We start from the raw sequence: 24,445 nt of genomic DNA, 5'->3' as shown, positions 1-24,445 counted from the left end.
ATAATGGCTGAAAATTCCCTAACTTTGTTAAAGACATAAACCTATAGATTCAGGAACCTCAAAGAATCCCAAACAGGATAACAACAGAAATTGATGACCAAACAAATATAATCAAACCACTGAAAACTAAAGACAACGAAAAAATTCTGAAAGCAAAGAAAAACAACACATTAACTATAGGGGAACTCAGAAGCTAGAGAGACCAGAAAGAAGTATTCAATATTCTTAAACTGCTAGAAAGAAAGAAGTGTCAACCTAAAATTCTATATGCAAAACAATATCAGAATGAAGGTGAAATAAAGACATTCTCAGACGAAGGAAAGCTAAGAGAATTAACTGCCAGCAAATCAGCTCTACAAGAAGTGCTAAAGGAAGTTCTTCAAACAGAAAGGAAATGACATTAGAAACTTGGAACAGCAAGAGTGAAGGATTAGCAACAGAAACGGTAAATATCTGGGTGAATATAATAAACAATTTTCCCCCTCTTAGTTCTTTAAAATATGTTTGACTATTGAAAGTAAAAATCTTAACAATGTCTGATGCAGTTTTCAATGTATGTAGATAAAATACGTAAGAAAACCATAACATTAAAGGGAAAGAATAAAGATACCTATATGGTAGAAAGATTTCTACATTCCAATTGAGGTGGGAAAATATGGATTCTAAATAGATTATGAAAACCCTGGTGGTGCAGTGGTTAAGAATCCATCTGCCAAGGGCTTCCCTGGTGGCGCAGTGGTTAAGAATCCGCCTGCCAATGCAGGGAACCCAGGTTCGATCCCTGGCCCGGGAAGATCCCACATGCCATGGAGCAACTAAGCCCGTGTGCCCCAACTACTGAGCCTGCGAGCCACAACTACTGAGCCCACATGCTGCAACTACTGAAGCCCACATGCCTAGAGCCCGTGCTCTGCAACAAGAAGCCACCGCAATGAGAAGCCCACGCACCACAACAAAGAGCAGCCCCCACTTGCCATAACTAGAGAAATCCCATGCACAGCAATGAAGACCCAAAGCAGCCAAATAAATAAATAGGAAAAAAAGAATGTATATTGTAATCCATAGAGTAACTATTAAAAAAAAAACTAAACAAGATATAGTCAGAAACACAACAGATGAACTAAAAAGGAATACTAAAAAAGGTTCAAATAACCCAAAAAGATGACACAAAATGGGTAAAAGGAACAAAAACTAGATGGAAAAACAGGAAATAATAAAATGGCAGCCTGAGACCCAAACATATCAATAATTAATCATAAGGGTCTAAATACACAAATTAAAAGATACAGTCAGGGGCTTCCCTAGTAGTGCAGTGGTTGAGAGTCCACCTGCCGATGCAGGGGACACGGGTTCGTGCCCTGGTCCGGGAGGATCCCACATGCCGTGTAGCGGCTGGGCCCGTGAGCCATGGCCGCTGAGCCTGTGCGTCCGGAGCCTGTGCTCTGCAACAGGAGAGGCCACAACAGTGAGAGGCCCGCGTACCGCAAAAAAAAAAAAAAAAAAAAGATACAGTCAAATGGTTTCTTTAATATGACCAAACTATATGCTGCCTGCAAGAAATTCACTTTAAATATAACGATATAGGTAGTTTAAAAGCAAGATAGTGGGGAAAAAATAACATGCAACATTCAACGAAAGAAGGCTGGAATGCTGGTATTAGTATCAGACAAAGCAGACTTCAGAGCAAAGAAAGTTACAAGCGATAAAGAAGACTATTACATGATAACGAGGGTGAATCTGACAAAAAGATATAATAATTCTTAATATGTAGGTACCTAAAAACAGTGCTGGAGAAACAAACACCCAATTGTTGTTGGAGATTCCAACACGCTTCTCTCAATAACAAACTAGTAGTAGAAAATTAGCAAGAATAGAGAGAAACTGGACAATACTATCAATCATCTGTATCCAACTGACATTTACACACTACTGCATCCAACAACAGAAGATGAAACAATCTTTTCAAGTACACATGAAACAGTCACCAAGATAAACCATACCTACATCATGAAACAAACCTTAACGCACTGAAAAGAAACAAAACAAACAAATGTGTTCTCTGGCCATAAAGGAATTAAACTGGAAATCAGTAACAAATAACAGAAAAATCTCCAAACACTTGGAAATTAAACAATTGTAAATAACTCATGAATAAAACAGGAAAACTAGAAAATATTTTGAACAAAAGTGAAAATATAATATATCAAAAATTATTAGATGTACCTAAAGCAGTGCTTACAGAGGAAATTACAGCATTAAATGTCATATACTAAAATATATCTCAAATCAGTCATCTAAGCTCCCACCTTAACAAATCAGAAAAAGAGGGAAAAAAAGCTGAAGAAAATAATAAAGAACAGGTATCAATGAAACTGAAAGGAGAAAAACAATAGGAAAAAATCAAACATAAAGCTAGTTCTTCAAAAGTATCAGTAAAATTGATAAACCTCAAGCAAGACTAACAAAAAGAAAAGAGAAGGTAAAAGTCATTATCAATATCAGAAATGAAAGACGGATTATCACTACAAACTACACAGACATCAAAAGGATAATAAAGAAATCCCAAGAACAACTCCATGCATATAAACTGGACAACTCAGGTGAAATAAACCAATTCCTTGAAAACAACACACTAAGAAAACACACTCAACATGAAATAGATACCTGAATAATCCTGTAACTACTGAAGAAATCGAATTCATAGTTTAAAATCTTCTGAATAAGAAATCTCCAGGCTCAGTTGATTTCACTGGAAAATTCTACCAAATATTTAAAGAAATGAAACCAATTCTATACACGCTCATCCAGAAAAAAAAAAATGAGAAGGAACACTTCCCAGTTCATTTTATAAAGCCAGCATTATCCTGATACCAAAGAGAATACACAAACAGAAAACTGCAGACCAAGATCCCTCATACCAGTGATGAAAAAACTAGTAATAAAATATTAAGAAATCTAATCTAAAGGTAAGACTTGAGGATCACTGGCTGTCAAGTTGGAAATAATTGTTTGGTACAATCAGAAAAAGATTTCCCTAAGGATAGTTCGAGGGTGATTTTAATGGGTTTAAAGTAATCTGAAGTAGCTGGTTCTGATTATCAGTTTTTTATTCTTTTTCTAAGAATACTACACCACAATCAAGCAGGGTTTATGCCCAAAACACAAGATTGGTTCAATATTTAAAAACCAGCCACTCAATGTAAAGTATCATATTACAATCAAAATAAAAAATACACATAATCATGTCAATTGATTCAGAAAAAGCATTCATGATAGGAAAAAAAAAAAACTCTTGGAAAACCAGAAGTAGACAGGATCTTCCTCACCCTGATAAAGAGCATCTACAAAAATCTACAACTAACACCAAACTTAATAGTGACCGACTGAATGCTTTTCCACTAGATTGGAAAATATGCACTATCACCACTCTTATACCAAATCATAATGTAGAGTTCCCAGCCAGTGCAATCGGGAAAGCAAAAGAAATGAAGCATACAGATCATAAAAGAAGAAATAAAACTGTTACTGTTCACACACAGCATAATCGTCTTCATAGAAAATCCAAAGGGATCTACCAAAAACCTCCTAGAACTAGTGAGTTTAGCAAAATCACAAGATACAAGATCAACATGTAAACATTAATCACACATCTACTATTAGCAATGTACACTGGAAACCTAAATTTTAAAAAAAAACATTTTAAGAACCTCACAAAAAAATGAAACACTTAGGTATACAATCTAACAAAATATGTACAAGATCTGCAGGCTGAAAATTACAAATGCTGATGAAAGAAATCAGAGGAGACCTAAATAAGAGACCTCCTATGTTCATGGATAGAAAGCCTCATCATAGTAAAGAAGTCAATTCTCCCCAAACTGATACAATTACAATCAAAATTCCAGAAGGATTTTTAGTAAATATAGACAAAATTCTAAAATTTATTTGGGAAAGCATAGAAACTAGACTAGCTAAAACAATTCTGGATAAAAAAGAGTAAAGCTGTAGGAATCCAATTTTAACACTGATGATAAAACTATAGTAATCAAGACAATGCAGTATTACCAAATGGACAGACAGATACAGATCAGGGGACTAGAAAATAGAGTCCAGAAATAGAATCATACAAGTCACTATTTGATTTTCCACACAGGTACAAAAGCAATACAATAGGGAAATGATAGTCCTTTAGTCCTTTCAACAAATGGTTGGAACAACTCAACACCTATATGCAAACAAAACAACATGAACATAGATGCAAAAATCCTCAACAACATACTAGCAAATTGAATCCAACAATGTATTAAAAAAAATTATACACCACAACCAAGTGGGATTTATCCTAGACATGCAAGACTGGTTGAACATTCGAAAATCAATTAATGTAAACCATCATATCAACAAGCTAAAAAAAGAAAAATCACATGATCATATCAATAAAAGCAGGAAAAGCATTTGACAAAATCCAACACCTGTTCATAATAAAGAACTCTCAGTAAACTAGAAATAAAGGGGACTTTCTCACGTTGATAGACTATCTACGAAAAACCTATAGCTAACATCATATTTACTGATGAGAAACTCTAAACATTCCCATTAAGATCAGGAACAAGGCAAGGATGTTCCCTTACCACTGCTTTTCAGCATCATACTGGAAGTCTCAGCCAATGCAATAAGACAAGGAAATAAGTATACAGATTGGGAAGGAACATATAAAACTATCTTTGTTCACAGATGACATGATCATCTAATAGCAAGAATGCAGGATACAAGATTAATATAGAAAAGTGAATGTTTTCCTATATACCAACAATGAACAAGTGCAATTTGAAATTTGAAGCACAATACCATTTACATTAGCACCCAAAAAATGAAATACTTAGGGATAGGTCTAATAAAATATGTACAAGATCTATATGAGGAATATTACAAAACTCTGATGAAATCAAAGAAAAACTAAATAAATGGAGAGAGATTCTATCTCCATGGATAGACTCAATATTGTCAAGATGTCAGTTCTTCCCAATTTGATCTATAAATTCAATGCAGTCAAAACCCCACCAAGTTATTTTGTGAATATCAACAAACCTATTCTAAAGTTTATATGAGAGGCTAAAGACCACAACAGCCAACACAATCCTGAAGAACAAAGTTGGAATATTAACACTCAACATCAAAACTTACTGTAGGGCTTCCCTGGTGGCGCAGTGGTTGAGGGTCCGCCTGCCGATGCAGGGGACACGGGTTCGTGCCCTGGTCTGGGAAGATCCCACATGCCGCGGAGCGGCTGGGCCCGTGAGCCATGGCTGCTGAGCCTGCGCGTCCGGAGCCTGTGCTCCACAATGGGAGAGGCCACAACAGTGAGAGGACCGCGTACCGCAAAAATGAAAAAAAATTTAAAAATTAAAAAGAAATAACTTACTGTAAAGCTACAGTAAGCAAGACAGTGTGATAATCAGCAAAAGAACAAATAGATCAATGGAACAGAATTGAGGACCCATAAATATACCCCCATAAACAGAGACAACTGATCTTTGACAAAAGAGAAAAAGCAATACAATGGAGCAAAGATAGCCTTTTCAACAAATTGTGCTGGCACAACTGAACATCCACATGCAAAAAAAAAATTATAATCTAGACACAGACCTTACACCCTTTACAAATATTAGCTCAAAATGGTCCACAGACCTAAACGTGAAACATAAAACTATAAAACTCCTAGAAGATAAGAAAGGAGAAATCCTAGATGACCTTGGGTATGGCAATAACTTTTTGGATAAACAACACCAAAGGCACAGTCCATGAAAGAAAGAATAAGCTAGACTTTATTAAAATTTAAAACTTCTCTGCAAAGACAATGTCAAGAGAATTAGAAGACAAGCCACAGACTGAAAGAAAATATATGCAAAAGACACATCTGTTAAAGGACTATTATCCAAAATATACAAAGAACTCTTAAACTCACCAATAGGAAAACAAACAACTCAATTAAAAAATGAGCCCAAGACCTTAACAGACACCTCACCAAAGAAGATACACAGATGGCAAATAAGCACTTGGAAAGATGCTCCACATCCCATATCAGGAAAACACTAATTAAAACAGGATACCACCACACACCTATTAGAATGACCAAAATCCAGAACACTGACAACATCGAATGCTGATGAGGATGTGGAACAACAGGAACTCTCATTGACTGCCGCTGGGAATGCAAAATGGTACAGCTACTTCAGAAGATAGTTTGGTGATTTGTTACAAAATTAAACATGATCTTACCATATGATCTGGCAATCACACTCCCATGTCCACACAGAAACCTACACACAGATGTTTATAACAGCTTTATTCATAATTGCCAAAAGCAAACGAGATGTCCTTCGGTAGGTGAATGAATGAATAAACTGTAGTAATCTAAACAACAGAATTATTATTCAGCACTAAAAAGAAATGAGCTATCAAGCTATGAAAAGACATAGAGAAACCTTAACTTCATACTACTAAGTGAAAGAAGCCAATCTGAAAAAGCTACATACTGTATGATTCCAATTATATGACATTCTGGAAAAGGCAAAACTATGGAGACAGTAAAAAGGCCGGTGGTTGTCAGGGTTTGGGGGGATGGCAAGGGATGAACAGGCAGAGCACAGAGGATTTTTAGAGCAGTGAAAATACTCTGTATCATACTGTAATGATGGATACATGTCATTATACATTTGCCTAAACCTATAGAATGTACAACACCAAGAGTGAACCCTAATGTAAACTACGGACTTTGGGTAATTATGATATGTCAATGTAAGCTCATTCACTTGCAATATATGCACCACTCTAATGGTAGATGTTGATAATGGAGAGGCCATGCATGTGTGGAGACAGGGGGTGTACTGGAAATCTCTATACTTTCCTCTCAATTTTGCTATGAACCTAAAACTGCTCTTTAAAAAAAAGTATTTAGAAAAAAGTATATGTGAAAGCATTTCTTATCAAGAGGAAAAATTACATGAAACCCTTCAAAAATAGGTTTGTGTAGTTTTGAAACTGTTCTCCCCTACAAAGACCATCCCTGTTGAGTTTCATCAGTGTAGTCTAGGGATCTGTAATACTTAATTGAAATAGCTCGCTGAAGTTACTTTGCTATATTTAATTATAAATTCCCTTTTACTAAAATATCCAGCAACCATTTAGGGAATACATTATAGATCTGGAAACTAAACTAATATATGATTAATTCACAGGAAGACTTGGAAGGCACTAAACAGTTGTTTACAAAATAAGACATTTAAAAATACTATCTGTATCAGTTTTACCTGTGCTGTCTCCCACATAGAAAGACATGGTTCCTGCCCTTTGTCCCACGCCTACAAGCTTCCACTGACAGACCACACCTCACTCCCAGTATCTAGACAGTGCTTTGCAATAAACATATTGAATGGATGCATGACTAAAGGTGGCAATAATAGAATTTATCTGAATTGGAGCCTCTCTTCCTTAGGATAGGCCTTGACTCAAATAAACTGATATATCAGATATAAATCTACTACTGCCATTCAGACAACCTTATATCCTCCTGAAGATGCCTCCTGGACTCCTCCTTTTGCTACTCCAAATTGGCAGTTGCATTGTGACAACCGAGAAGAGGAGCAGCAAGTACCAAAAGAAGCTGTCCCAAGTAGGGTCAATGCACTGGCTGTTGCTAGAGATAGCTAGCAAATGAATACCTACACAAGCTGAGGAGTGCTGATACACAGATTAGGAACCAATCTACTGGATTGGCTCAGGACCTTTGCACACACTGCACCATTTGTCTAGCTGACTGCCTAGCTAATAGCTGACTCTCATCTCTCAGGTCTCATCTTACATTTTACCTCCTTCAAAGAACTTCCCTGACCACCATTATTCTCTCTCAGCAACTAGTGTGTTTCCTTCATAACACTTACCACAATTTGTAATTATCTGTTTGCATGTTTTCTTATTTTATATCTGTCTCTACCACTAGACTCTAAGTGCCATGAGAGCAAAAATCATGTTTCTCCTGGTCACTATTCTAATTTCAACGACTAGCATAGCATCTGGCCCACAACAGGCACTAATAAACAGTGGCCTTCAAGGTAATAAACCTGACTTTCTTTGGGGGAGGAAAGGGACTTTTTCATATACTTAGCATGGGAAGCAACATGCTACAATGGAAAGAGTACAATTTGGGAACCACACACAATTAGAACCTCAGCTCCATTGCTTACCTAGCTAAATGATCTCTGACAACCTATTTTATATCTTGAAGCCCCAATTTTCTCAAAACGATGACAGTAATACTTCCCTTACATAATCACTGATTCTCTAGTATACTGTATATATGCAATAAGTGATAGCTATTAGTACTTCTTAAAATGATCATCTTTCCATCCACTAAGAGGTCTTAAATGAGTGACACTAACAGAAACGAGTCAAGTCAAAGTCTTATAAACACGGCAATATCAAAAATACTATATTTATAAAGGTAAGCTGTATTTTCAAACCTTTTTTTTTAACGTATGCTTTTTCAGTAAGACTACAGAACTTCTAAACCTGCTTCAGTAGATGTTTAGAGAAAACTAAATCCATGATTAGGTATTTTTTCATACCATTGGGTACTAACTACATGGAAACAAATGTTCTTTTTCAAACCATGCTGTTTAAGGTCACCAGGAACTTTCAAAAACACAAAAACAAAAGGTAAACTCACAATATTTCACTGTGTTTTGTTTTTAAACTTTTAGTATCAGTAAAAGGATAAAGGTCTTACTAACAAAAATTAAGGACTTAGGGACACCCTTTTCATTTTACAAATGAAAATTTTCACAAGTCACTTTCTACAGATTAAAAATTGGAGTGTTTTTATTAAACAGGAAGTATACAAACATATATACGAATAAAATAACTCGTACATAAATATACTGATATAAATCCTTTTTTTTTCCCCGCCCAAATGTAATTTTTGCCTTGCTGCTAAATAGTCACAGTCCTTCCTTACTGGAATGATTGGTTTATCTTTAACTCCACAGAGCTTAAACTATCAGTCTTTTAAGAAGCTTTGACAGGTTTTGACGATTTAACCTGCTGAGCTCACAGCACCCAAGGGAGAGTCTTGGTTGCAAGTTTTATTTCTAATACAGCTGACCACTAATACCGACTCCACAGATAATAGATTTCAATAACCACCACCCACAGGTTAACACTTCAAGTAGTACGCATAATATTGCTTTAATTAAGTTAATACATGAAGGTCACAGTTTGGTAGAAAGTTTTATTACATTTGGCAGTGCTTACAATAATAATAAAAAAGAAAAAGGAACTGTATGTGTTCATCTATACAGTAACTCTATAAATTTGCCTATAGATATAATCCAGTTTGCTCATAGATTTATACTGCATTTCAATTTATTTTCTAAAAGGAATTCAGTTTATTAGTTCCATTTCCCAAAATAAGTATATTCCTAGCATTTCTAAACAGTAGTTTCTCTAACCATGCTGGGCACAGAATGGGTCTACCTGGCACAAAGAGGCCACCCACTAGAGCAAAAAAGATTCCTACCACTACCATGCCCACCCCCTGATTTTGGAGCATTGTGATGGTAGAAAAGATTAATGCTTTGATTTGTCTTGTGTCTAATGATTAGCTTCATGTGTTAAATATTAATGTCTTCCAGACAGAACGAAATTATTTTTTCATTTTGAAAAATAAAGATATATAAAATTTGTTTTTGAACCGAAACACTTTATGCAGTAGAAAATAAGCCAAAGAGTCTTTTTACAACAAATATTATGAAAAGGCAAAGCAAACAAATGTTTAAATGAATCTGAAATTAAAGGTTCACTCTAAAGTGTTAAAATAAAATGAGATACTGTATTTTAATACACAAATCGCATAGTCAGAAAGGTTGATACATTTTTCTATTTTTATATGTAGTATTAGGTAATTTGAGGTTATTTTAGAGAAAAGCAAAAAAATGGTGGCTGAATTTATACACATTGAATTCAGCAATAATTGTATTTTTTAAATACACAACCTGACAGGCACTATGGTAGACAATAATGAATCAGCATGGGAGCCATTTAATATACTTCTTGATTAACTCATTGCCTGTCCACTTTGCACACAGACATGCTTACATGTCATAATCGTCATAATTCCCATCATCCCCACTGCTAACACTCAAGCTCCTTGATTAGTGCACAACTCCCAGACGAGCCATTGCTAATGCTAAATAATTCTCTTCAGCCTCCTGCTACTATTCTGCAGGATCTCCAATTAAATATAATGTCCCTGATGAGCCATATTAATGTGAACAAATTCCTACCAGGAATCCTATCTTATTCCATTTTCCCCAAAAATGTAGAGAAAGTAATTTAGCCAAGCTGAAGATAATCAAAACATTTTAAACTGATATAGTAGTATAATGCCTCGGCAAAACATGTTTTTCCAAAGTCAATAAAAGAAAAAGGGTGGAAAAAGTAATGTCTAAACATGTTAAATGCTTTCTTCTCCTGATTAATTTGTTCTTCACTGAAAAGTCTAGTGTTTTAAATAAGCATAGGTAGATACATTGCATTCTTAATCCAAAAAGGTTACCGAAAGCTAAGTTTTATGAGAAAAGTGAGCAGTAGCAAGTTTTAAAGCAAATATGCCATTTAAAAACCCTTCAATTATCTAATTACCAGAACTCCAAGGTCCATAATCACATTAATGAAACCAATTCCTTCCTTCGCATTAAATGCAGTATTACAGTCACTATCAGAGGCTCTGCCATGGAATTTTATGTTGCTGATAAGAAAACTTCATCTTGAACAATGACAACTATAAGTATTTTTTGCAAGAATGAAATAAGAATCTTATAGATTTTCTATTGCAATCTAAAAGACTGGGAAGGCTTCTGATCTAATTAAGACTAACTGGGAAACATGGACTATGATGGCCACCATCTTACAATATTCTGTACTAGCAAAAGAAATTTAAAAAATGTTAGTTATGCTCGCTTGGGCAGCACATATACTAAAATTAAGAAAATGTTAGTTAAATATACCATCTCAACTACACACACATATAACAAAAGGTCACCTGATTTTTCAGTTACCACCCCCAAAAAGTTTTACAAACTTCACTCTGGTCATTTATTCCTATTTGAGGATTAATAATTACATTAGCTGAAAATAAGTCCATTAACAGATTTTGTGAAATAATTTTTTAAAAATTAAGAACTTTAACTCCTTTTCAAATTACAACAAAGGTTGAAAAATATCCTGAAAAGTAAATCATGTAAATGAGAAAAGGTAAAATGGTTTTGACACTTAAATTTCTTTCAACTCTATGTACACCTAGGATAAAAGTGAAGATATTCTAACAAAAATATAAACAGATAAGTTTATTAAAATATATATATATGAAAAGATATAAAATAAAGATATTCTAACAACCCCATAAAATTTTTATAAGGTTTTCCCTAAGGTCTTTTATACCTTCGCCTACATTAATGTATTCCATCTCCATTTACCTGATCATTACCCTCCAGTTTGTTCAGCTGGAACCAACATACACTAATTACACAGACGTCACGAAGTCCTATTTGTCCTCAGTACCTCCCCAGACAGCAGGGAAATCATATCAAGGGTAGGCATGCTAAGTGATGATTCCCCCCACCTTACTGTCAATCATCCCAGAGTGCTCAGAGGAAACCCCACTCAACCTCATTACTGAATCCTAAGGGTAAGACTACAATACTCACCAGGAATCATACTTCAAACAGCAGGCTGCCTGGCCAAGATGTGAGTCACAATGACTACTTCCCTGATTTTAGGTTTTGGTGTTAATGCAATAAATACCAAGTATTTCTCATTTCAATACAATGTTACTATACACAGACAAAGCAACAAAATATTGATAAGTTCAATTTAGGAGTCCAGGTAGGAAATATAGTCAAAGGTTGAAGTACAGAATCATTTAATCTCATTTAAAAAGAAAAAAAATCAGGGCTTCCCTGGTGGCGCAGTGGTTGAGAGTCCTCCTGCCGATGCAGGGAACACGGGTGCGTGCCCCGGTCCGGGAAGATCCCACATGCCGCGGAGCGGCTGGGCCCGTGAGCCATGGCCGCTGAGCCTGCGCGTCCGGAGACTGTGCTCCGCCACGGGAGAGGCCACAACGGTGAGAGGCCCGCATACCGCAAAAAAAAAAAAAAAAAAAAAAAAAAGAAAAAAATCAAAACCCTAACTTCAGAGGTTTAAAACAAATATAACAATATTTTGCTACTTCTTATGGAAAGGCTTACTAGTCCTTTTACTTGAAAACACACATACATACATAAAGTAAGTTATCATAAAAGTAAATAAAGTTATCTAACAAGCATTTTGAGAAGTACAAACACAACAATCTCTAAATTCTCATAATTATTTGTTCCCACTATTCACCAAACTAATGAAGACCTACCTACCCATTTAAAAAGTCCCAGTCACCAAAACCATCAAACATTTCTCATTCCTTATCATTTCTTAACTTCTCTGGGACTACCTAAAATCACAGTACATTAGTGGCATAAAACCCTACAATCCACCTGTCCTGCCTTCTAAGTCAATATAGTATTAATAAGGTCCTCTTAAATAAAATCTCCCACATCAGCCCTCTACCTAAAATCTAATCAATTTATTTCATAAATGTGTCTCATCTTGCTCCAAAATTTTATGTAGTGGTCCTAATAATTTTCACTTTATAAGGTATTAAATTTTTTTTTTTTTTTTGGCCCTGTGTGGCACGCATGATCTTAGTTCCATGACCAGGGATCGAACCCATGCTCCGTGCAGTAAAAGCGTGGAGTCTTAACCACTGGGTCACCAGGGAAGTCCCCAATATTTTTTTAACATCTGTTAGTACAGTTCCCTCTTCAATTTTCCTCAAAATTGTCTAGGCCATTCTTGCATATTTACTCCTTTGTCAATCCCCACCACCACCACTGTTACATTATTACATTTATTAGGATTTACTACAAAAACATAGATCTAGAAATAACTAGCATTTACAATATTGTTTCCTTATATAAAAATAAGAAGTTCTCATATAAGTCGTACGAATTCATTTTAAATTCATATCATAAAGTGTTTTATCTTTGCCACTACTTCCAGGAGGTTAAATTTTTTTAAGTTGTATTTTCTACCTTGTTGATATTTAGGAAAGCTACAGATTTCTTTGTATTTATTTTTTAACTACCACAGAGACTTTTCTTACTGTTTCTAAAGAGTTGTTCAGTTGCCGGTATAACTAGAAACTCGATACAATTTTATTATTTCTGCCTTTCCTGTCCACCATTTTATAACTCTTGCCTAACTGCATTGCCAAGCACTTCTAGGATGCTATTAAATACTAGTGGTGACAGTAAATGTATGGGTCTTCATCCTGACTTCCATGAGAATACTTCCTATGAGGTATGACCTCTTCATTCTGGGAGGGCAGTATTTATTTAATCCTGTTTTACTAAGGATTTTACAAGAAGACAGTGAATTTCCTTTACATGACATCTAGGCTTCCATCAAGATGATCATATAGTTTTCCTCCACTAACTTATTAGTATATTTAATTAAATTAATAGTGTCTAACATTAAACCATACTGAAATGTCATGAATACACTCTGCATGACTGCAGCATATTACTTACATAAATTTTATTCCATTTTCTATTACTTAGGATTCTTCTATCAATATATAATTAAGTCATTGTAATTTTATTTTTTGCTTACTATCTTTGCCCAGATTTTGATTTCTGAATTACTATGCTGGTTTCATAAAAAGAAATGGAAATCTATTTTTCTTTCTCTAAGTCTAGAGCAATTTAAATAGTGTCAAAATTTCTTAAAAAAATTTCTTGCTTCCTGAAAATTTCAAAGAATCCTTGCAAGAATCTCTAGGCCTGGACACTCAAGAGTCCTTTAGTCAATTATTTCCTACCTTATTCAGGTGCTTTCATGCACAGAGTTGCAGGCCTATACACAATTATTTGTCACCAGTTTTGTAAACTGAGCAAAACAAAATAACTACCTAACATTTTTTAAAGGCTTTTAAAACCAGGTTAAACCCCACTTTCAATAATGAATAGAACAACCAGAAGATCAGCCAGGAAACAGATGACTTAAATATCCCTATGAACCAACCAGTCCTAAAAGACATCTATAGAACACTCCACCCAGCAGCAGCAGAATACACATTCTTAAGTTCACATGGAACATTCTCCAGGACAGATCATATGCTAGTCCATAAAACAAACATCAAAAAATTTTAAAGGATAGAAACAGTAGAAAACACATTCTCTGACCAAAAAGGAAGGAAATTAGAAATCAGTAATAGAAATAAACTTGGGAAACTCATAAATATGTGGAATTAAACAACAAACTCCTAAATAACAAGTGGGTCAAAGAAATCAAAAGGGCAACCAGAAATTACTTTCGGAAATGAAAATGAAGATACAATATGTCAAAACATGGGATGCAGCTAAAACAATAGAGAAAAATGAACGGTTAAACACCTATATTAAAAAGACCTCAAAACAACCTAGTTTTTCTACTTTAAGAAACTATTTTTTAAAAGAGCAAACTAAACCCAAAGCGAGCAGAATGAAGGAAACAAAAACTAGTGTAAATAGAAATGACATAGAGAATTTAAAAAGAGAGAAATCAATGATACCAAAAGTCGGTTCTTTGAAAAGATCAATGAAACTGAAAACCGTTAGCTAAAATGACAAAGAAAACATGAAAAAACTCAAATAACTAAAACCAGGAATGAAAGAGACATTACTGCCAGCCTTATAGAAATAAAAATGATTAAAAAATACTATAAACAATCACATAATAAACAATAACAAGATGAAATGGACAAATTCCTAGAAAGACAAACTATAGACACTAACTCAGGAAGAAATAGAAAATCTCAATAAATCTACAAGAGACTGAATTAGTAATCAAACAACTACCCACAGAGAAAAGCTCAGACCCAGATGGCTTCACTGGTGAATTCCACCAAACATTTCAGGAATAATTAATACCAATTCTTCACAAACTCTTCCAAAACAACAGAAGATGAGAGAACACTTCCCATCTTATACTATGAGGCCAGTATCACTCTGATACCAAAAACAAAAACATCAAACGAAAAGAAATCTATAGACCAATATCTCTTATAAACATGGATGAAAAATTCTCTACAAAACACAAGCAAACTGAATCCAGCAATATACACAAAGGACTATACATCATGACCAAGTATGATTTATCCCAGGAATGCAAGGCTAGTTTAACATCCAAAAATTAATTAATGTAATATACCATATCAATGGAATAAAGGATAAAAACCACATTATCATCTCAGTAGACACAGCAAAAGCATTTGTAAAAATCCAACACCCAGTCATGACAAAAACTCTCAACAAACTAGGAATAGCAGGGCACTTCCTCAACCTAATAATGGGAATTTATGAAAATCTCAGAGCCTAAATCAAACTTAGGTATGGAATACTGAATGTTTTCCCCCGAAGATGAGGAACAAAACAGGATGTCTGCTCTCACCACTCCTTTTCAGTATCATTCTGGAAATTAAAGCAAGGGAAATCAGGCAAGACTATGAACTAAAAAGCATCCAGTTAGAAAAGAAAGAAGTAAACCTATCTCTGTTTACACATGACATGATCTTCTAGAGAGAATCCCAAGGAATCTATTATATTTTTTAAAACTATTAGAACTAATAAACAAGTTCAGCAAGGTTGCAGGACACAAAATCACTATTAAAAAATCAACTGGGGCTTCCCTGGTGGCGCAGTGGCTGAGGGTCCGCCTGCCAATGTAGGGGACGCGGGTTCGCGCCCCGGTCCGGGAAGATCCCACATGCCACGGAGCGGCTGGGCCCATGGGCCATGGCTGCTGAGCCTGCGCATCCGGAGCCTGTGCTCCGCCACGGGAGAGGCCACAGCAGTGAGAGGCCCATGTACCGCAAAAAAAAAAAAAAAATCAATTGTATTCCTGTACACCTGCAATCAACAATAAAAACTGAAATTAAAAAATTGCAATTCTAGGGAATTCCCTGGCGGTCCAGTGGTTAGGACGCCACTCTTCCACTGCAGGGGGCACGGGTTCAATCCCTGGTTAGGGAACGAAGATCCTGCAAGCTGCATGGTGAGGCCAAAAAAAAAAAATGAGGATGAAATTGCAATTCTAATAGCCTCAGAAATAATATTAAAATACTTAGGAATAAATACAGCAAAGTAAGTGCAAAACTTATACTCTGAAAACTACAAAACATTGTTGAAAGAAATTAAAGCAACGTAGATAAGTGGAACAACATCAAATGGAATATCCATGCTCATGTATAGGAGGACTTAAAAATGTTGAGATAAAGATATTTCTCAAACTGATCTACAGATAAAACACAATGCCTATCACAATCCCAGCAGGATACAGTTTTCCACTAGGACCATTTTCCCCTCATAAACCATTCTCCACAAATCTTTTCAAAGAATAATAAGGGCCTGGAGAATGATACATAAAAGACAATTCATGACTTGATAAGAGGCTTAACCCCTATTTTGCTTTCTCTGGCCCTGACCATTTCCCACTGGAGTACTTTACATTGCTTGTTGACTCTGGCCTCATCCTCTGGATGCAGTTGCACTAATCTCATCAATACGTATGAACTGTTTTCCTGGGTAAAGCCTGACTCTGAGACTGCTCTGGGTCAGTCTTCTCAAAGAAAGCAAGAAAACTTCCTCAACAGAGAATAGGATATCATCCTATTTTAAGACAATCCAACAATAAGCGAACTAGACTGATAACTGCAAACCCTCCCTAGAAGCACCTAAAAATCCCAGATTAAATATAACAAACTTCTTTAAATGAACAGTTTGGCTTACAAGAACCACAAGCAATCCCTAGGGATCAAAAATGAAGAAGAGAAAAAAAAAAACGAAGAAGCAGCTAAAAGCCAGACAGTATCCACTAGAGTCAATACCACTAATCTTGGAGAGTATAAGTGGGGATCTGAATAACCTAGAGAACTGAGTTTTAACTCTCAGAGAAAGGAACCAATTGTGAGCTGAAGATGTGAAGGAAAACTCCTACATAAGGCCATGTTGCTCAAAGGTTACATCCTCAGGACTTCCCTGGTGCTCCAGTGGCTAAGACTCCACGCTCCAGTGCAGGGGGCCTGGGTTCGACCCCTGGTTGGGGAGCTAGATCCCACATGGCACAACAAAGACTACATCCTCAGTGAAGGGGGGTGGGGTTTCAATAATCTACTAAGTAGGGAGAAGACATACTTATTATCAGCTGTGCTTCAAAGTAAAGGAAAAAGTCTCCTCAGGAAATTAGAAACCATGGGCCTATTTAACAGAGGGAGGGAGGGAGGGTGTGTGTGTGTCTGTGTGTGTCTGTGTGTGTGTGTGTGTGTGTGTAGTTTCATCTGGTTTTGCCCCACCCTCATAATTCAGCAACCTTCGCGCCAAGAAATTAATATAAAAATTAGTCAGTGATACCCCGGACAACCCAAACCATGTGGAGTTCAACAATAAAGATACCAAATATGAGGTCACAAGACAAAATCTACACATGTGAGGAAACAATCCATTGTGAGGAAGAGTCAGAAATATAAATAGATACATAAGATCTTGAAGTAAAATAACAAAATGATAGAACTTTTAAAATAAGTATGCTATAAAAAAAAGTATGCTATAAATAAGACAGGAAAGGACTCAAATACTTAAGAAAAAAGACAAAACAAAAATCAGGCAGGGAATTTCCTGGCAGTCCAGGGGTTAGTACTCCGCACTTCCACTGCCAAGGGCACGGGCTCAATCCCTGGTCAGGGAACTAAGATCCCGCAAGCCACATGGCGCAGCCAAAAATAAAAATAAACTGTGCTTTAAAAAAAAAAACAGGCAGATTCAAAAAGGAGCAGTTAGACCCAACAGATTCCTCAAAAGACAACAAAGATGACAAAAGCAACCAAAGTAATCACAGTGTCAGGTAATTTTCACTGGTGAATGCAAAAATGTTAGTAACATGAGAGGTTGTTGTGGGACAAAACCTGCACGTGGATTCAACGATTCACCCCCCCAAAATTAATTTTAAAAGAGGGGGAATGCACCATTTTAATGGAAGGGACCCATGGAAGAAAACTGCATAATGGTCTTTAAAAGCCAACTTTTTCCCATTCAACATTCACTGTTTGCAAGTTACTTGGCTTTCCTTCTTTGTGTGACTTACCACTTACTAGTTGTAATAACTGTTAGTCTTCTTCCTCGGATTAACTGCTTAAAAATTAGTTGTTTTTAACATAAAATTAATAGTTTTCACAATCAACTGTTGCAGTATTTTCCTACTATAATAGTATTTACATTTCAATTTATGAAATTAACACATGAAGCATGTAAGATTTTTTTACTCCAAGTAACTGTGAAAATGCTCACCTCTTGAAAATCAATATTGAAACATTTATAATACATCTGAATAGCATGCCTTGTTCATAATACCGATATTATACAGTTCATTAGATATGATGGTAACCTTTGTGATCACATGTTAAAGAAGCAAAATATGCTGTTAGAGGAATTCACCTTTTTGTCTTTCTTGAGGCTGAAGCAGAAACCAAATAGCAAATCTGGCCCTATTTCTAAGGCTTAAATCAAACTTTGAACATTCTAACTAACCATCATTATTATCCTGCTTTTACTTATAGTATCTTTCTAGAAACCGACTTACAGGAGGTCATATGAAGAGGAAGTTTTGACCGAGCATGCACTGCTTGCTTCCCATCGTGGGGCCTGGCAAATCTTATTTTAAACTATATATCATAATCTCTGGTTTAAAAAAAAAAAAAAGTGGCTAAAAATCTTTAAAATATAAAAACTACCACCTCTGCTTCAGGAAGGATAAATGACAAAGACTTAAAACTCAAACCAACTCTTTTGAAACCAGTTTTGCCAAAGTCTGGAAAGTGACTGTCCACAAAGCTAGAAATGTAACAGTGAGAAAAGTTAGTCATGCTCTTTGGAGCAACAGCTTATAGAAGTAGATTATTCTGTAATACCACATTGAAATATAAACAAATAGGAAAAAGCTGAAATATAAATAATTTTGGCTATATGCCGACAGTCACCTCTATGAGAACACAGCATAGAGAATTAACTATATACTGTGATATGAAAAAAAAATTACAAGTGAAAGTTTGTTGTTAGGCTTGAAATAAAAACAGTGATTGTCCACAATTCAAACATTTTTCTCTCAATTTACCCATGAATGAAAACACAGCCTGAGCTAATACACTGAAAAATAAACACAAGATGAGAAGAGTGAATTTTAAATCGACTACTGGCTTGACAATAACACAAACTTTTTTCTGAAGTAGCTTTACTATTGGTAAATGCCTTAGTTTACCAATCAAGAATGACATTAAAGCAACAGTTTTCTCATTATTTCATGAATATTTTGTGAGGAATATAAACTACTGAAACTATCACAGTTAAAACAGATTATTAGTAAAGAAGCCAGAAACCAATATTCAAAAAAAATCAAACAGTATATACGCAAAACAAGTTTTTTTAACTGCTTAATTACTTTTAAAGTAAAGGATAAATATTTTAAATGTACCAGCCAAATAAACTAGATAATATAAATACTTAACCTTTATTCTGGGGAAATTAGAGTAGCTTGCAATCATTTCCATTTTGCTTTTTAAAAAAGGAAGAGAGTCACAATAAGACAACAGGAACAACATACTTCTAGATAAAATTTTAAAATCACAAAGACTGAAAATTCTTTGCATTAAATTACTATACGATAAAAGCTGACATTACCAATAGGTCCTGTTACCAGAAGTTGTGTGAAAGAATGAAAAACGGTAACTCATATCAAAGTACAACTACTTACATTTCATGTCATACAGTTCCAATAATTCATACACTTTTCCCATGGGATTTTTTTCTACTCATTCATAGTTTATTACTGCTAAAAATGCCTGTTTTCATAAAAATCCCTAATAAAATTATATATCAGTCACTGCTTTACGCTATACCTTCTTTTGTTCATGTCCAATTAGCATTAGCCTATCTTTGATTTATCAAACTTTCAGCTGCACATGGTAAAGCATTTAGGAAGGTTAAACAATTATAGCATCCCGAGTGACAGTGGAGTTATCCTGTGCGGAAATGTGCTCCCATAAGGCAGCACTGTATAAACATTGCATTAGGGCTTCCTTGGTGGCACAGTGGTTAAGAATCCACCTGCCGATGCAGGGGACCGGGTTCGAGCCCTGGTCAGGGAAGAGCCCACATGCCACGGAGCAACTAAGCCCGTGCGCCACAACTACTCAGCCTGCGCTCTAGAGCCCACGAGCCACAACTAATGAAGCCTGCACACTCAGAGCCCATGCTCCGCAACAAGAGAAGCCACCGCAATGAGAAGCCCGCGCACCGCAACAGAGTAGCCCCCGCTCGCTGCAACTAGAGAAAGCCCGCACTCAGTAACAAAGACACAAATCAGCCAAAAATAAATAAAATAAATTAAAAAAAAAAAACACATTTCATTAATCTTTGAATCTAACTATCTCATGCTTTGCTTAAATGTACTTGGTGACCAGAATCAGTTTACCAAATTTTTATTCTATTCTAGGCTTTTAAAGCCTCGAAAATAAGAGTTAAGACACATACTGGAGACATTATGATGCTCCCATTTTGCTTAATACAAGAGTAATAAAACAGGCATTTTTTTTAATTGTGTACCTTTTCAGGCCAACAAAAAAAACCTACATCTTTCACTTTTTTTCTATTTGATCCAAAATAAGGTCCCGATTCAAACAAAGCAAATATACTTACAGAACTAGCATCAACATCACTGTGGATGGCAACCGTCTTAATGCCCATCTTCTTGCAAGTTTTAATAACCTATATTAAAGTACATTAATGTTATCTATTAATAGTAATTCATATTTAAAGGGATTTAATAATAATAAAATTCACAGAGTAAAATGGAAAATAAGATTAAAATTCCACTCACCCTACATGCAATTTCTCCTCTATTAGCAACAAGAATTTTATCAAAAGTCTAAAAAGAGAAAAAACACATAAGAAATTGTTACTCTTGCTTTGGGACCAGAAAACACCAAGCTTTTCCACAATTACCATTGGGCATGATCCTAATAAACATTACTTCCTACAGTAGTATTAAATACTATACATATGTTCATTTACAACCAGGCTGCTACTAAACTCACCTGGTAGTATCTGGCGTTATAATTATCCTCTTAAAGCATCAATTGACTAGGTTAGATAATTCATAAGGGGACTAAATTCTCTTGCCAAAAGATAATCTTCAAATGATATTTCAGAATACTAAGAAACTTTAGAAGAAATTGCTTGAGAATTTACTTGATTATTTTCTAAATTCAGGGAAATTCTAAGTGTTATGTTTATCAAAGGGAAGTCTGATATAATTTATATGCTATCTCTTTGGGATTGGGCCACAGCATTAAATGATACTTTTGATAAATGAGAACAGATACTATTTATGCTTATTTCCAAAGATTCCCAGACAAAGCAGGTTATGCTATTTGAGTACAATGTTAAGTTTGAATAACCACCAAATTTTTAAACAGCTGAGGCCATATAATAGAAAAAGAAGTTCCATTCTGTGTGGGGCTAGAGACCTAATTTCTAAGCCCAGCTTTGCCATTAATGATCTATTTGACTCTAAGCAAATCAATCTCTGTAAATTGAAATCTCTTGACTTCCACATATACAAATTGATAACATTCTAATGGGAAACTATTTAACAAGGTTCTCTCCCTACTCTAAAAGTGTACAGGCTAATCCTTTTAAAGAAATGCACACAAACAATTGTAAGTAATTTGGATGCAACACATTTTAGTACACAACGACTGCCAGGTTAGTGAATTGTTACACGTTAAATGGAACTATTTTTTTAAGTTTTAGTTATATTTCTAAAAGAAAAGTTATATATAATCTTAATAGTACTCATACATTGGGCTTCCCTGGTGGCGCAGTGGTTGAGAGTCCGCCTGCCGATGCAGGGGACACGGGTTCATGCCCCGGTCCGGGAATATCCCACATGCCGCAGAGCGGCTGGGCCCCGTGAGCCATGGCCGCTGAGCCTGCGCGTCCGGAGCCTGTGCTCCACAGCGGGAGGGGCCGCAACGGTGAGAGGCCCGCGTACCGCAAAAAAAAAAAAGTACTCATATAACTTAAAGCTATATTTTAACCCAACAGGTAATCACAGAATCTCAGAACTGGAATAGGCCTTTAAAGTCTTGATTTAACCTTTATATCACACATGGCTTATTCCACCAAACTGAGACAAGCCTCGACCTTAAAACTGGTAAATTCCTAATTTGATAGAATCCTAAGTCATTCAGAGCCCTGAGCAGATGGGCCCTTAAAATATCCTAATCTCACCTCGGGCGTGAGGCTATAAAATCATCTGCCTTTCTATTCTCATCTGATCATGGTAAATTCCTGTTAAACAATAAGCATATTCTAAGAAAAAAAATGTTCATACTTCCTTGAACTGCATTTTAAAATGTGAATTTTTATTAAGTATTAAACAGACTACATCTGATAAAAGCAGCACAAACACTGGAAGTTACACATTAAGCAACTGGTGCAGCAAATATAACAAATTATTGACATCATAATATTACACGGAGTACAAATTCCACCCTAATCCCTATCCAAGAAGCAGAATAATGGTTAAGAGCCAGTCTGGAGCCAAACTGTCCAGGTTGGAATCCCAACACTACCACATGTTCTTCTGTGGACAAGTCGTCCTCCTGAGCCCTAATTTCCTGGTATGTAAAATGAGAGTAAGAATAGCACCTGCCACAAGAGGTTGTGGGAATATTAACACCCTTAAAGTGTTTAGAGTAGTGCCTAGCACATAATATATACTCAGTAGGTGTTAGCTAGAGTATTGTTATTCACTCCTTTGGGCCACAAACCAGATTACAAACCCAGGAGTGTGATTCCAACAGGGATAAATCTGTACCAAAATGATCACTGCACCTCACACATTTCTATTAATCTCTGTTCAGGGCTTGTGATAGTTAGTTTTATGTGCAACTTGATTTGTCCACAGGGTGTTCAGATTAAACGTTTTTTCTGCGGTGTCCGTGGGCATGTTTCTAGATGAAACTAACATTGAATCAGTGGACTCAGTAAAGCAGACAGCCCTCCCCAGTGTGGGTGGGCATCATCCACTCTACTGAGGGCCTGACAGACTAAAAAGTGGAGGAAGGGACGATTAGTTCTGCCTGCCGGATTGAGCTGGAACACTGGTCTTCTCCTAGCCATGGACTGGGACTTACACCATCAGCCCCCCTGGTTCCCAGACCTTTGAACCTGGACTAGAATTTCAGTACCAGCTTTCCTGGGTCTCCAGCTTGCCACAGCAGATTGTGGTGGGACTTCTCAGCCTCCATAATTATGTGAGCCAGTAAAAAAAATCTCCCTATGTCTCCTACTGGTTCTGTTTCTCTGAAGAACCCTGACTAATATAGGACTATTAATGGATTACCAATTAGTACACAAGCTCAATAAAGCTAATATCAATTAATCTTCCATACCTAAGATTTTCTTTTAACTAAATAACAGATGAATATGGTTCAGAATTTAAAAGGTACACAAGGGGACACACTGTAGGGACACCTAGGCCCTTGCCCCAAAGGCAACTACTACTAGTTTCCTGAATATTCTTCCAGGTAGGCTATGCATATAAAAGAATATATATACAAATAATTTTTTTAATTAGCCTTTTTTTTTTTTTTATGGCTGCGCCATGTTTCATGTGGGATCTTAGTTCCCAGAACCAGAGATCAAACCCACGCCTCCTGCAGTGGAAGCGTGGAGTCTTAACCACTGGACCACCAGGGAAGTCCCCATACAAGTAAATTTAAACCAACTTTTTGCGGGGGAGAGCCGCACCATGTGGCTTGTGAGATCTTAGTTCCCAGACCAGGGACTGAACCTGGGCCGCTGGCAATAAGAGCACAGAGTTTTAACCACTGGACCGCCAGGGAATTCCCTAAACCAATCTCTCCCTCTACATCAACAATTACAGGTGAACATCAAGTGCATTCGATCAAGTGCATTCGATAACTACAATATGGCACAATCACAACAAAATGTGTTAAGCGCTACAACACAGCTGTGTTAAGTGCAGCGAAGGGAGAGAGTGAACAGCATGCGTTAAGGCAGTGACATTGAAAGCAGACGGTAGCACTGAAAAACTACAAGTAATTTTTAAGACAGCTCAAGCACAAAACAAGTATGTGGGCACTGTGGCAAATAAAGCTGGGGTAAAAAGGCTGGATTAAGAAAGGACCTTCCTTCCTTTCATTTCATCTCATTCATATCATTTAAAGACCTGGGACTTT

General features: G+C 36.2%; 1 protein-coding gene across 1 annotated transcript in view; it reads right to left on the bottom strand.

Annotated features, from left to right (window-relative positions):
- Positions 1–24,445, bottom strand: part of PCCA (propionyl-CoA carboxylase subunit alpha) — a 364,039-nt gene that overhangs the window by 328,021 nt on the left and 11,573 nt on the right. Inside the window, exons 3-4 of the mRNA XM_082859189.1 lie at positions 21,055–21,102; positions 20,874–20,942 (exon numbers count right to left, since the gene is read on the bottom strand). Coding sequence (XP_082715315.1) covers positions 20,874–20,942; positions 21,055–21,102 — 117 coding nt within the window. The remainder of the gene's footprint in view (positions 1–20,873; positions 20,943–21,054; positions 21,103–24,445) is intronic.

Source organism: Leucopleurus acutus (genome assembly GCF_964270905.1).
Source record: "Leucopleurus acutus genome assembly, chromosome: 18".
In the NCBI taxonomy this organism is placed as follows: Eukaryota; Metazoa; Chordata; class Mammalia; order Artiodactyla; family Delphinidae; genus Leucopleurus; species Leucopleurus acutus.
This window is presented reverse-complemented; position numbering and strand designations above follow the sequence as displayed.